Source organism: Mesitornis unicolor, unplaced genomic scaffold (assembly GCF_000695765.1).
Source record: "Mesitornis unicolor isolate BGI_N332 unplaced genomic scaffold, ASM69576v1 scaffold1464, whole genome shotgun sequence".
Lineage (NCBI taxonomy): Eukaryota > Metazoa > Chordata > Aves > Mesitornithiformes > Mesitornithidae > Mesitornis > Mesitornis unicolor.
In genome coordinates, this window is record NW_010179232.1 from 122,003 (window position 1) to 137,664 (window position 15,662).

The 15,662-nt window shown below is 39.3% G+C and overlaps 1 protein-coding gene across 1 annotated transcript in view; it reads right to left on the bottom strand.

Annotated features, from left to right (window-relative positions):
- Nucleotides 1-15,662, bottom strand: part of ATP10A (ATPase, class V, type 10A) — a gene marked incomplete at its 5' end in the record, with an annotated part of 44,563 nt that overhangs the window by 14,453 nt on the left and 14,448 nt on the right. Inside the window, 7 exons of the mRNA XM_010182687.1 lie at nucleotides 952-1,273; nucleotides 2,624-2,808; nucleotides 4,911-5,037; nucleotides 5,209-5,312; nucleotides 10,798-11,359; nucleotides 12,754-12,948; nucleotides 14,387-14,604. Of these exons, the coding sequence (XP_010180989.1) occupies nucleotides 952-1,273; nucleotides 2,624-2,808; nucleotides 4,911-5,037; nucleotides 5,209-5,312; nucleotides 10,798-11,359; nucleotides 12,754-12,948; nucleotides 14,387-14,604 (1,713 nt within the window). The remainder of the gene's footprint in view (nucleotides 1-951; nucleotides 1,274-2,623; nucleotides 2,809-4,910; nucleotides 5,038-5,208; nucleotides 5,313-10,797; nucleotides 11,360-12,753; nucleotides 12,949-14,386; nucleotides 14,605-15,662) is intronic.

Sequence of the window (15,662 nt, forward strand, 5' to 3'; positions counted from 1 at the left end):
TGTCCGTTACCCCTTGTCTTATCATTGTTTGTCACTGAGAAGAGCCTGGCTCCATCCTCATGACACTCACCCTTTAAATACTTATAAACATTAATGAGGTCTCCCCTCAGTCTCCTCTTCTGCAAACTAAAGAGACCCAGCTCCCTCAGCCGCTCCTCATAAGGGAGATGCTCCACTCCCTTGATCATCTTTGTAGCCCTACGCTGGACTCTCTCCAGCAGTTCCCTGTCCTTCTTGATCTGAGGGGCCCAGAACTGGACACAATATTCCAGATGCGGTCTCACCAGGGCAGAGTAGAGGGGGAGGAGAACCTCTCTCGACCTACTCACCACCCCCCTCCTGATACACCCCAGGATGCCATTGGCCTTCTTGGCCACAAGGGCACAGTGCTGGCTCATGCCAGCTTTTCTTATGTAAAAATCATAGAAACATGGAAGATCCTGCCAGATTTAAAACAGGGTGACTGACAAAATTTCTCCTTCACCGAGTGATCCACTGGAAAGAAATGTAAGCACTGGTACAGTGCCAATCATTCATCCATTCTCTATATGTACAAGGCCAACTCATATCCTATGCTGTATAGCCTAGTTGTGATTAAAAATGCAGATCTTTGAATTTAAACATGATTGGATGAAACAACACTGAGCACAATTTTGTTCTGTGTAATAAAATAATTGCAAAACAGTGTTCTGTGCGGCAACAACTAACCCAGTTCTTCACAGCTGTGTTCGGACATGCCAACATCTCATAGCCTACCTGTGTACTGATTACCCAATTTCTGTAGAGAGAAATCTCAAATACTACTCCAGAGTTCTATCTTGGATTTGAATAAATACGTTAGAGAAAATATGTTAGAATTGTCTGACACATTTCCAGACAAAATTGGAAGGCTATTTGAGTTGTAAGGCACAGTATACATCAAGGCAGGCTAGTTTAAACTGAGGTATTTACCTATTGCCAAGGTCATTGCTTTGAGTTTGTCTCTGACTAGTTTCACCACCATGCTCTTTTGGATTGGAGTAGAGCGACAACACAGTACTGAACGGCATCGCCTGGCTAGTGCAAGAAATTTATCTTCTAGTGTAGGTTCCAGGGCATAAGCTAGAGTCCTTCCATCAATCACTAGGCCCAAGCTGGAAAGCACAGAGGAAGAGGGTGGATAGAGAGGGGTGAACCCAACAGTCATGTTTCCAGTAGCTTCGTCTATTGTGTTGTTTGAAAATTTAGACTCTATGCATTGCAGACACTGTTCCAGCAAGACAGCACATGTCTCCTGAAAAAAAAATTCAAAATAAATATGCTTGAGAGAAAAGAACATGTATTCAAAACATTGTGTTTGCTGTATATTTAGGCATAAGGAATATGGACAATATGCTATATTTGCTGCACTGTTAAAAGTTTTAATTTCTAATAATCTTCTTTTCTATTCACTCTAAACACATGATTCTTCCAGAAGATATGACAGCAATTAGGACTCAAAAGGCTTAAAATCTAATTTCTGTTTAACATGCAGTATTGTAGAGTAAACTTAATTGTTTTTAGCTCCTTCTCAGAATAACAGTGTTGGGAGATGGGATAATCACTATCAGTACCAAGGTAAGTGTGGTGATGATCACCATGCGTACAACTAAGATCAAATAGATATGCATTGTTAAAGGCCAATTAAAGGTTATTTAAGCTGAATTTTCTCTCTTAGCCATACTCAACTAAAAGATGCTATTGAGAATATATGAACATTTACAATGACATGCTATTGGTCTTACAGCAAAGTATGACAAAAAAAGAAAGATCATGGAAAATCAATTTACCAGTTCAGTTGATACACTCAAGAATGGAAAATGCTGTTATCTTTTCTTCCTTTTTGAAAGAAATTGGAGCTGGATACTGCTGGCCTACCTCTCCTCTGCTGACATGAAGTCCAATTTTATCACCCCATTAAAGGACTATAGCACTATCAGTCTGGTTCCTTGCATGTTAGACTGTATCAGTAAACTCTTTGTGATTGTCTGCTTGTACCAGGTTGAGCAGAGGAAAGATCAGTAATTCAGAAGAACTAGAAAAGGTCTGTTAGGAAGCAAGGCATTACTGTAGGTGTGGTTTTCTGACTCTCAGTGTTAGCATCGAAATTTAAGTATTGCTTCTATCTCCAGAGAAAAAGCCACCTGAGAAAACATGAATGACTGAGTTATCTAAATACATTTCAGTGGTGTAAAATAAAGCACAAATTCTCAATAGGTAATCATTTGTTTTCTTCTTCAACACGAGTTTAATAACAGGTTGCTTCTGGAGACCCAATAGAGTCAATAAGCAAAACTAAGAATGTTTGGAGAATGCATACCAAAGGCAGGCATTTATGCTGCTACAGCATATTTTCATTCACAGTGGAGCCAACTACACACAGTTACATGTCTTCAGTAAGTTTATGATACATGACACTATGACGTAGAAGCATGAATCACTGAAAAGTATTCAAAGACATGTCCTACCTGAAAATTACGGTTGAAGCAGGAAAAGAAGAAAAAAAAGAGGGAAAGGAAAAAAAAGCCATCAAACTTTAAATTGTACAAGTTGAAAATAAAGCAAAGCTAGTTCAGAAGTAAGCTTGTGTATTGGATCTGCTTACTGGTGATTCAGCATTCAAAGTGATGATTTCTTCATCGTGATCTAGCAGCTTGCAGGCATATGCAATATTAACAGCCGTTTCTTGCTTGTCTCCAGTAAGAACCCAAATCTGCAACCCAGCTTTGCGCAAGTTTGCAATAGTTTCTGGAACACCATCCTGTAAACGGTCTTCAATGCCAGTTGCACCTAAGCACACAGAAAAAGCAAAATATTCCACATTGAATGAACACTTAGGGTTCACTTCAAATTGTAAGCTTGGATTTTTTTAAAACAACCCAGCAGTCACTTTTATTGGGAAATAGCTAAACTACCCATGGTTGCAAGATTCAGAAAGCTTTTTTGGGGTATCGAGGGAGAGGAGCAGAAAGTGCATGGGGTACACATCTGTGTCAACAGCTAACGACAAATCCAGAATTCAAAACTTCAAAAGCAATCTAATGCCACTTCTAGTCTCAGAAGTTCACAAGGCTGGTATGTCTCTGCTCTGCATCTTCCCTATTTCTTTTGAATGTTGCTAGAGAAGATACTGTTGCTTCTAGATCATTTTAGTTCTTAAGGGTCTTAACTGCCTGTCCTCAACTAGCAGAGGCTGGGTGACTAGAGCTTTCTCCCTCTTGGAGGGGAATGACAGCAGAACTGCAGCTTGGCAACAGCACATTAGGTTGAAGACATAAACCTTTTCTTGCCTTGCTGCTGCTCTTTGCTCTTGCAGAAAGACACTGGTTGCCAAATGAGATATAGGAGAATAAATCGTAAATCAGTTGGCCATGGTATGAAAGTAAAATGTGGCTTTTTCATGCTTTCAATGTATCTGTCTACCTGTTTATAAGAGACTGAGTATCTTTCCTATGCTTTCATAAATCAATTGACAGAGACAAGATTTTCACATAATGGAGCAAAAGCTGCTCAGGACCAAATTCATTGTCACCACTGATACATCAGTGGTCCACTGAGCTTCAGACAGGCTTCAATGTCAGGAAATGTAGGTTCTCCCTACTAAAGAATGGGGAGGTGACAGACATGCAATGCCTGGGACAAGAAGAAAAACAAAACAAACTTTTCCCATCTATTTGTTATTCCTATGGTTGTTCCTTTAAAAAAACATTTTAGCAATAGAAGTCTGAGCACCAGTCATGTAGGTGCAAACATTCTTAGGGCAATGTTGGGAAAGCTATTTTTAGCCAAACAATGTACAAATGAAAAGATATTACTTTTCCAGACTCACTTTTTTATTTCCACAACCTACCCATAACTGATCACTGCAAGATACAAACCACAGTATGGGGTTCTTGGGGAATGACTGAATGGGTAGTTTATTTCTGGCTAGAGCTCACTTATTTGTCTGGCAGTCCAGCCAGGGCCAACAGGCACAACCACAGTGGGATCTTGCTGATTAATGTGGTCCGCATTAGTCACCTCATGCTTTCCTTTAAGTCACAGGAGAGACTTCAAGGCCGTGATTCATCTAATCCTAAAGCGGGTATCTAAGACAGACCTAATGAACTGCACTTTCTTTTTTTGTCTCTCCACTGGTTATATGGGGAGTCTGTAGTAGATCAAAGTTGGGTTAGGTGGGCTTCATCTCCCAGAGATAGGCATGTTGGCAATTAGTGAAGGTTGTTATCTCCAACAGTGTTATGGCTGTCCCAGTTTCTTTGCCAGAGAAAGCAGTTGGATGCTTATATACATTTTAGAATCTCAGTGCTTTCAACATCTCAACTCAGCAGAGGAAAATTATGACTTAGTCCCTGGAATACATTTTGTATACACTGATTTTAACTGCATCATTATGAAGTACTGCGATCCCCTTCTACAGAATACACAGGCCCTGAGTACATGAGCTGAACCTGATGTATATGAGAGCTGATGCCTCTCACAGATGCAGTCTATGAGTCCCTGGTGCCCCTGGAGACATGGAAGTCTCTGACATGTTGAAGTGGCATTAAACTAATGAAATTCTGTAGATAGGTTGGGCCAAGTTCTCCTCCTGTTTAGAGCAGCAGTTGCCATTTATGATATTGTGTCAAATTCATCCCTGGTGGGATGGTATTGCTCCACTCATTTTTCTAGTGATAAAATGATGGCAGGAGCAAGGAAAACAGGATATGACTGTTATGTTAATGATATCCCATCCCTTTGTGGTGCAGCACACGACAGCCATGACAAAGTCCAAAAGAAGCCAATTTCTGTACTGTCAGAAACCATTTAAGGGAATGAACGGATTTCATAGCCAAGCTTTCAGAATTTTTAGCACATTTTAATTGCACGTCCAGCTCTCATTTCATTACCTAGCAGATGCAGATTCTTCTCTATCCGCAGTGCTGACTGAAACAGAAGTTCTTCACGATTTTCAATAGAGGATTCTGCTTCTAAATGACTTTTTAACCAACAGGCATACTCTTCCTTGCTGAGAACCTATTAGAAAGAGCATGTGAGGGCACAGTCAATGTGATACAGAGGCGTTCATACTTTGCTGAATAAAATGAGAAAGAAGTTATGAATCGAGAAGAATAAATTAATAAATGCCTTCAGTAATCCTTGTCAAGACTCTCCTTAAAAGCAAACTCAGAATCTGCATTTACTTACTCTTTTTGCAATGCAGAGGGTCCGCAGCCCATCTACAGCATAGAGATTAAGGTAATTCTGGGTCTTGCTTTGGATTTTTTTTTGATGTTTGCCCCGAGGGTCATCTAGATAAGAATAAAAAAAGAAATTAGTGATTGAAAAACAACAGCAGCTGAATGGCCTCAGAGAAAAAAACTCCTCTACAGTACTCACTGTACTGGCACTTTATAACTGATACTTTTAAAGAGCTGCTGCTGTCTCCTGGGAAACTCAAGTAAAACATTCCATTTAGAAAAAAAAACTTGTCTTTTTATTCTATCTTTTCTGTCTTCTGTCTTCAAAAGCCATTGCGAATGTATGTTAGAAATACCTTTTTCTCATTCCTTAAGTATCTGTTTGGCCTGAGTCCTTTAAGAAATCATTATAATCTTCACAGCAAACTATAATGCCAGTAAGAGAAGTATGATTTCAAATACACTACTTGCAAATGCTTTTCCACACCTCATCATGTATAGAAAAATGACACTGAAAAAGAGTCCTTAGTTTTCCATCAAGGTTAATATCTCAAAAGAACCAGAAATTGTGCTCTGTTTTGTATATCCAAGAACATGAAGGAACTTCTGTTACTGCTGTACTGACACTACCTATTGGCCTGAGTCAATGCAAGTTCTGGGTATAACTGCAATTTAATTTAGAAGATAATTTACACTTGTAGAGATCTCACAGACAGCTTCTACCTTAAATGCAGCAGCAAAACTTCCACTTGGCTTTGTAATTCACTTAAAGGCACGTGTAAGAACTCAAAATCAGGACTAACCATCTGTTCCTTTTCTCTCTTTAGCTGGGATTGGTTCAATGTGCTCCCACTGTCATCAAAAGAGTAATGAATATGACGGTAACCCATTTTTTTTCCATTTCATTACCTCAAATGATTTCTTCACAAGCTAAAAACAGGTGACATGCATCTTTTTTTTCATCTAGGATCAAGACAGGTCCATGTACAACATACTGTAGTAGCAATCTTAAATAATATAAATTGCAGGATTAGCACTTAAGTAAATGTTCAAGCTGGTAAGTTTTTAGATTGCAATCATCGAGTGAGAATGACCAGTACCTTCTGATAGGTTTTCCTAGTCCCTGATGTCATATTTTTTTTTTCCAAAGTCTGCATGCTTTTTGGGGACGTAGAATCATTTCAGGATTAAAATTTTGTAATTGGAGCTCTTGCTTAATGCAGTATTTGTGTTACTGGTACTTGCACGGTAACCAGTCACAGAGTCATCTGTGAGTGTAACCACTCATCACCAGAAGTCTGAGCATCACCTGAAGACTGCATATGCTCTACATATGATCTCAGCTCCCCATTGGATGTGCTCATCTCTCTCAACTGGCTTTACTGAGAACATATGGACACAATACCCTTAATGAAGCACTTAATACAGATATCTAAATTAGACGACACAAGTATCTTACTGTTTATACTTTTTGGTGCTCATTTTCCCAGTGTGCAGTCATACCCTATTAGATCTTGCTATGTGTGACCGTGTATATACACAGCTATCAGTCTGTCTATAAACTTACAGAGCATTCAGCACTTTCATATTTATATAGCAGCACTGTGTCAAACTGGGAGTTCAGAGGCTCGAGCACAGACGTGTACAAGTGTTGATGCTGCAGAAAGGAAGGAGCTGGAAACCCAGAATCCCAATATTCTGAGTTTTGTTCCTGTTGTCTCAACCATGTATCAGCACTTTTTAGTCACTATATAGATATTTTCTCACCTTTAAAGACTGTCCTATCCTCTCCATGTCTGTAAAGCTGGGAGTCTACATACCCTGTTGTTCCCAAGGGACTCCACAAAGACTGTGGTGTTTCAAGCATTCCTTCCTTTTAGCTCTATCTCTGATTAAGGCCATGTGGTGAATACTGGTAGGGCTATTCCGGTGTGCCTGCCCATCTGTCTATTAATGCTACCTATGCTATCATTGCAGATTTTCTCAAAATGCCAATATAGGTACATTATTGCAGAAGAACATCCCTACAAATATTATGTACACCTGGAAAGCCCTTTCTTACACTATAGCTTGTGGCTCCAACACACACACCGTGAGGTTCCTTCAGAAGCTATTAAACCAGCTCACAACAAGATTCAGCTGCAACGTAAGCTGGAAATGTGCACATACTAAAGTGACAACCTAACACAGTTTCATTTAGATTCTTTACTTTTTGTGCTTGATAATCTTTTTGGCATATGTGACTTGGCTGTGTAATATGAGAAATTTATTTCTGAGAGAAGTACTGCAGCAAACCTTCTTGTAGGATTCTTGAATTAGTGAGTCAGCATTTTTAACTTCAGAAGAATAGAGTAGGTAAGCACTCTTCCTAATTTATTGTGATACATTATTATTCTAGAGTCAAATGCCACATTTCATGCATATCTCACATTAAACTGTCTTATGGGAGTGGCTATTTCAGTCACCCACTGATTTTCAAATAGCGCAAACTTGAATAACTTCTTAAAAACACCAAAAGACCTTTCTATCACTTTAAGTGCTGCTGTCTGAGTAGCACTGGGCACTAATGTAGTGATCACAATGTCAAATGCTTATACCACCCTCAATGAACACAGACCATAATTCTCCACAAGCAGAGATGTGCACACCAGTTTCTGCGCAAATTCTCAATTCCAGTGTGGACGACTGCATGTCCCTCCTCCACCAGCATATCTAATACCCTTTGAGGTCTTCATGTGACTCATCAGTCTCACCCTGAGAATAATCTTGTGCTCAGAAGTTAAAATTGGGGAATGAATCTCTTGCAGACAAAACCCAGTTGTGGAGAGTGTTTCTAGCTGGGATGCAGTGCCTATGCTGAGCAGTGTGACCCCATGCACCACGGGAGTGAAAACCAGCAAATAAGTCTTCTCCAGAAGAACGAGACAGGGCTAGTGCTGTTCTGCTTGCTTCACTTCCTTCCATAATCATGAGCTGCAGAAAGCCAGCCCAGTCATTGTTTTCTCAATGACTTATGTTCACAGTTCCTGCGCGAGCTGGTTATTGACTCAGACAGTAACTTTCTTATTTATGAACATGGTGACTCTTGAGATAAAGTAAAAACAATACACTCTTGGGAATCATTTAAAGGCTTTTGGAAATATTTGTATACTTTCAGAAAACATCAGGTTTTACAGTCTCAACTAGACATACACAGGCATAACAAATGGAGTAAATTCAGAACCTCTGTAAGTTTTAAAGCTCACTGTGATTTCTGATTTTCTGTAAGACATAGCTGAAGCTACAACATAACACATTTGCTTCTGGCTGTTACTCATGTTTTATTTTAAAGTGCTCTTCCTCCCAAACAAACAGGACCTTTGTGTCTTAAAGAGCCCACTCACACAATGTGATGTTAGAGTTGGGTGATTAGGAACACACTGTTGCCTTGGTCTTTCAGATTAAGAGCACAAAATACCACAAAGTTTCAAGATGAACATTTGTCTGGTGTAAAATTTACATGTCCCTGAGGCATTAAGATAGCAAAAAGCAAGCTCTGGGATTAACTGGCACATTGAGTCACTTATTGATCAATCCCTCGAAATGATAAATGCCTGAATTCTTGTAGCATTACATCTCCTCTCACACTCACGCTCCACCATCACCAGAGAACAGGACAAGATCACAGACAGATCCTGCAATAGAGAGAACAGCCACAGCATAAATCTTCTGAGGCTTCCTCTACCTGGGGAATATCTCCCTGCAATGGAAGAAAGTTCCTGTTCCCTCAGGAATTGACAACATATCCACTGACATCAGGATACTGCAGGCAGAGATTGTAAATTCAGTTCCAGCAGTGAAGCTGCTCAAGAGAAATGTCAAATATTTTTCAGATCTGCTGAAATGTACAGAGTTACTGAAGCCAGTAGTGGCTTAGAGAGCTAGAAAACAAGGGAAACTGCTTATGAGGTTCTAGTGGCTGCACTTTACATTGCTTGCAAAAGCAAAATATAATAAAACTCATAGTTCAATTTGGGCTAAAAAACTTAAAAAAAAAAAGGGTACCATTTCAAAGTCACATTCGATTTGCTTGCCTGTAAAGACGATGGAATTGTTGCATCTGCCCAGCTACAGAATCTGCTCACTGCCAGCACCAGTCTTCAGGAATTTTGCTGCCCCTCCTCTGACACACACCAACTTTGGTAGTGCTGTTGCTTGGTTTCTAACTGGCCTTGTTGGTTTTACCCAGGTGGGTCCTAGATCTGCCCCAAATTTGTCTGAAAATTCCTCAATCCATTGAGTCTACTGTGAACGGACACAGCAGCTGCAAACAGTCTGTGATATGGTGACAAAAGTTTTGAGACTTGGCATAAAATAACAATGCATTTTCTTTTTAACGTTCAGTTCTCATTCCAAGAACTCATTTCCAAACATTATTTGCTAGGTATGTTATTAGAAATTCTCAGTACTACAAATTCTCTGTTAGTACTTTGGAGGGAAACAAGTTTCCACAGATGCTATATGTACCTTCTGTGATATCAGATCTTTACCAGAAAATTATTCATGAATACTTTGTTGTTAGTTAAGGACAAGTTGTTCTTAATTTCTTTGGCTCAGCTTTGATTTATATGGCTGTAAAGAGAAAACTAATGCCAACATTTCTCTGTATTTCATTAAACTAAAATTACACAGTGTAAGCCTTTCACAATTGTTTACTCCAACTAATGTCAAAGTAACCACAAAGTCAATGCATTACTGAGACAGGGGAAGTACCTCTAGCACTTTTGGGCTCTGTTAATTCATACTAGGGTAACTCCTTTCAACACTGGATGAAATTCAGTGTTGAAAATACAGTAAATTAGATACAAACTGATGCAAACCCGTGTGTCTCCTCTAACTTCTGATGGTTCTTCTTGAATCCAACTGATTACAATTAGCAGCTATTTAAAGTTTTGCCTGTTTCACGTGACATCCAGGTGCTGGAGAAGTTCTCTGTGCTTTAGGGAAGTACTCCATGTTTATAGCTACATGTCTATTCCCTGCTAGTCAACTCCATATTTGAAGCCAAGATTTCTCATGTGAACAGCATCTCTCCTTTTGCCACAAACTTTTTGTTTTGATGGCTGATTGATTCACAGTGCCCTTTAGCATCACAGGCAAACCAACATAAAAGTGCTGATTTATGCAAACATATTGCTGCAAAAGGACGTAAAGATTCACAAGTGAAACAGAGAGGGCAGCTGCATAGCAAGTGCTCTGGTTTCACACAAAACACTCGAATAGCCGAGTACTGCGAGGCAGCCTCTCCTGAAGAAATGTAAATTGCTTTGGAAGAGTTTCAAGAAATTCCATCAAAATAAAGTTTGCTAGTAGAAGATCTTGTACAGAAGTTAATTTAACTCCTTCTTGTAAGGTGAGAAACCAGCAATTTGTTACAGAAAATTTGCTATAGTAATGAAGTACTGTAAAAGAAGAGAGCAGGCAATTCTCCCATTCACAACAAAAGCAGGCAGGTCTACTTCTAGAGTAGGCAATAAGATATCATGAGTTTTTCAGCAGTTAACTAGAATTGCCTCCTTCCTACCCCCACTCCCACAATGGTAAGTAAGAGGTGTACCTGAAGAGCAGGGTAGAAGAAGATCCATAATAACGGAATCTGCTCCTTTAGTGTAAACATTTATTTCATCTGTGAGAGGATGTCTGACGACTACTGACATCCTCTTCCTGATGGAATCGAAGCCCAGCGTATGCAGTACTTCAAAGCTTAATGTTCCCAGGTGAGGTAGCTCCACTGATACCTGGTCAGACAGCCTTCCAACCAGAGAACAGTTATATGCCCTTGCTGCATAGACGAGGGCAGCTTCATCTGGACTCTCTGCTTCGTAACGGAGTTCTCCTTCCTCGGGCCCGCTCCCCACAGCTGTGCGGCCTTGCTGGGAGCTGTAGCCATTGTTGTTCATCTGTGCAGAGTATGCCAGCTTCTCTTCCAGTTTCAATAAAGTGCTATCCGTAGATGAAGATGAAAGCACACTTAAACCAAACCTATGCACTGATTTGCTTGTAGCTAGACTAGATGAACTGCTGCTGCTAGATCCAGAGGTCAAACGACTTGGAGTGAATCTTCGGATGAAGTCTTCTATGGTTTTTACCGGAGATTTTAGTTCAAATCGATCTCTAACCTTGAGAAGTAAAAAACAAACCAATTAATAAAAAAACAAAAAGCACAGAAAAGCTGTGCAAGAATTCTGACACTGTTATTCAGTCTAAGCAGCTTCAACTAAAGAGGAAAATTTCTTTGAGAACAAAAAGTAATGGTGCTTGTAACTTGAGGAAGGAAAGTAAAAGGACAAAATTGACTTAGTGGCAAAAAAACTTACTAGAACTTCAGAAATGCCCCTCTGTGTCAAAGCACATATGTTTATATTAAGAACATTTTCTCTTCTTTTACCTCCTCAGATATGACTAATAGAGAGACTGTCAGTGTTGCACCACCACCACCAGTGCACACTAAAACCTATTGTTAGCAAGAAACATTGCATTCTTTGTGCATATCCAGTGAAGGTAGTAAAATAAAAAGTTAGTGAAAGAGTTTTCTATTGAGAAATGTGGTATCAGAAAAGTATTATGAGAATATGGCAACGTCGACAACATTCTCAGTATGAACATAATTTCCGCTGTCTTCTCTTTTAGCATCAAAGCAATTTGCTTCAGTTTTATCACTCATCTCCACTTACTTAAATCTTTTTTACAGATACAGTGTTATTAATAGTAATAGCACAGTCAGAGTAATATATATTAAATTGTTGTATAACAGTGTAGCATTCCTGAAACAGCAGAACTGAGCATTCTCCAAATGTTTCCCTGGCACAAAAACATGTCATTTTGCAGACTAGCTCACTTTTTATTCCAATCTGGAACAGAAACAACTCTCAGAATTTTCTCCAGAATGGAAATTCCAGCAGCTAGTTAGCTTTAATATTACCTTCCATTATATTTTTGTCTTACAGATCATCTTGGGATTGCGTTTCTGAAATTCTCATTCATGAATGACACTGGTTTAAGCCAATTTAAACAGTAATTATTATTTCTCATAATCAGCTTAAGACGAATCTTTTACATAATTTGAAAGTTTTAAATAATGAATTTCAAGTATATTCTCTTTTTAAACTTTTAAAAAATGTCTCAGCCGTCTCTTAATTTAAACCATACATACAAAGTATTCACAGACAGCTTATACTGTTCTCTGAGATGTCTTGCACATTTACAAATTAGTTTCCACACATACTTACATTTATTAAGTGAATAAGTTAGAGTACAATAAAGTGGGGAAGTTTCAGAAGTATCTTGAAATTGCAGATGAAAGCATATCTTACCTTGCAGGTAAGCTGACATCCTTCATTTAACCAATGCTTAACTAACCTGCTCATTCACATAGCGGTTCTAAGAGTTGTCTCACAACTCGCTCTATTTGTTTCACTCTAGAACAGGAGGTTATAATTTCCTCAATTTACAAGATAAATTAGCATAAATGCAAAAGAGGCTTAAACTCTGTTTCGCTGCTTCTTTAACCCACCTTCTGTCGGGGCTGATTTGGTGCAGTTACCACAACTGTATTACATATAGTCAAAGCGATGAAGAAGTCAAAAATGTCACACAGTTCTGGACTCAGATGAGATAATGGCTGTTCATGGCTCCTCATGACCTCCAGATGCTTTGCACATTCATTCACCTTTTCTAACAAACTAGGGTCAGGTGTGATATCCTTCTCCTAGTAATAAAAAGCAGTGATTACTATCTGTGATTCTGCAAATTTCGAAAGCAGCAACAAGCATCAAGCATTGAAGCATCTAAAGCCGTGCCAATGTCAAGAGTTTCATGGTGGCCTTACACCAGAGAGTGGAGGTGGGGAGGACTGTGAGGCACCCATTCTAGACAATAAACAGTTAACAATGACCATTCTGATAGAAATGGGAGTGTGAGTAACCGCATTGTCAACTTTTTCACTACAGATAATTATAGCAGCAATATTCACCTACTTTGAGCGTAGTAGATAGGAGAATATTCTTCCCTCTCTCCAGTCTAATTCAATACATTTATTAGCTATTACTAAAGGGTGGTACACTACTCAGACCAAGAGAGCAGTAAAATTAGACAGCAATGACATTCATAGCTCTGTGTTATATCAGCAGGATAAAATGAAACCGTCTTGGGTTGTTAGAGAACAACAACCATCCACTCCATGAGAGTAATTCATGTGCTTTTTTACACTGAAACACAGAACATTTTCTACTCTATTTCATCAGTGCTTTCCACTTATTTAATCTATTTCTTGTCAGAGCAAACCCTGGTATTTCTTAAGATAGCAGAATGCAGGTTTATAAAAGATTAAAAGATAAACTGACATAAGGCTCTTTCTTCAGCAGAATTTTATCTGCTGATGCTCAGCAGCTGATGATTCTGATCAACTGCATAACCCCGTGTGTAAAAAGTGCAACTTCGAGCTGTACCAAAAGAGCTTACTCTTGACTGAAATAAAAAAGTTCCACCAGTGCAAACAGCATCTTTCTGCATCTATATTTGTATTTTGTTTTGAGGGTGAATTTGTGTCAATAGTGCAACAATGCAAAATCTCTAGATAGACAAGACTTGGCTTCTCTGCTGTCTCATTACCATTCAGCTCATGCAAAAACTTCCACAGAATTACAATACCATAAAATAAATTAACCAAAGCAAAGTTGTAAGGACATAAATTCACCAACATTTCGAAATGTAAAGGTTTTTCTTTTTTTTAAAATGCAATACATGCAATCCACTGATACTCCTGAATCACACTAATAATTATACTATGGTATATGTCAGCTGTGTCTAAGAATTGTACACATGGTGGCCAGCCCAGCACTTGTTAGTTTCAAAATCCTCTGACAAAAGAGAAAAGAAGAGGCTTACACAGAGCAATCAGAATCCTTGACCTCAAACTTTATGCCACTCTTAGCTTCTGTAGAGAAAGGGAAGGGATATTTAGATAAGAGCTATGCCAACACTTGTTGATTGTTTTTGTACAAACAGCTGTGACTACAGAAGAAAAAATGCCGAGATGAAGTCTGTAAGAGGTACACGATGTGCTACAGATTTCTTTACCTTTCCCTTTTCAGGACATTGTTTATCAAAAGACACAGGACACAGTACATTTAGTCCTCATGACTTACCATTGGGCTGCTGAATGCAGTGTGCTTCGAGAGTATGCTTGCTCTTTTTGCTTCAGCTCTGCTACCCGTGCGCCGGTGGGTTTTGGTGCTCTGGCTTCTGTGGATTACTTTGACGCTCTGATGGCTGCAGATACTATCACGCTGGGATAGAGTTCCTCCTTTCGGGGCTGCCTCGTCTTCCTCAGAATCAGGTTCTTGGTACATCGCTAAGCGTTTGGCTATCAGTAAAAATACAGAGGGAGAAATGTTGCGCATGTTAAACGTGGCTGAGAAAGATGGAGAGGCACACAAGTGATCTAGTTTTAATATTATACTGTGCTTTCACAGTAAGAATCAATGATCCCATTATTGGGGATAACAAAGTCTAGTCTTAATTGAATGGTGGTATCTCACGGAGGATGTAGATAACGTAATTAGAAATGCAATGCAATGCACTGCCTCCCTCATCACCACACTCTCTCTGAAAGGCAGTTAGACTCTGGGGTAACCCACTGCATTCCTGAAGACTACTCCACAGCTCAGTCTCATGAAATCAACCAAATAATTTGGTCTCCATTTGCAGCCTGAGAAGGAAATAAACAATCCCGAATTTTTTCTTGTCCTTTCCAACAGAATATGGAAATGTCACAGAAAGTATTTTCCAGCAAAAACGTTGCATCTACCCAGCAGCAGTTAACTGACATCTGAATTGTCCTCAGAAAAACATACCTACAGAGCACTATTGCCCTTATTTTATACACAGAGATGAGGTACAAAGTAAAGGCCTTGTTTAAGGTCATGACCATCTGCTGCAGAGTGGAGTCATTAACTCACATTCTTGACTTCTAGCCTAGTGCTAAAACCACCCTGAAGTCTGTCCCTTCCTCTCTGAGCAGCATGATAGGCAGGACAAAGCAATAACAAAACCAGGGATCCCTCACCTGCTACAACACTTCTTTCTATCACAATTTGCTGCAGTGAGCAATACCTAGTGGGCACAGAATGAAAGAGTTTTTTCAAATTACACATCTTAGATGAATGTTTCCCCAGTCAAGAATCCAACTACAACAATTAATGTTAGAAACCAACCCTGGCAGTTTGATATCCAGAAGTCAAAAAGGAAACAGAAAGATGTGTAACAGTCGTGGAACCCAGTCCCTCTAATGACAGGCTCTGTTTAGCTCTAACTGATGTTCGACATATTTTTCCATTCCTAAAGATGATGGGCTTTTAATAGCCTGGGTTATTTATTAGGCAAGCACATGCCACTCTAACATATCTATCTATTTCTTCATTC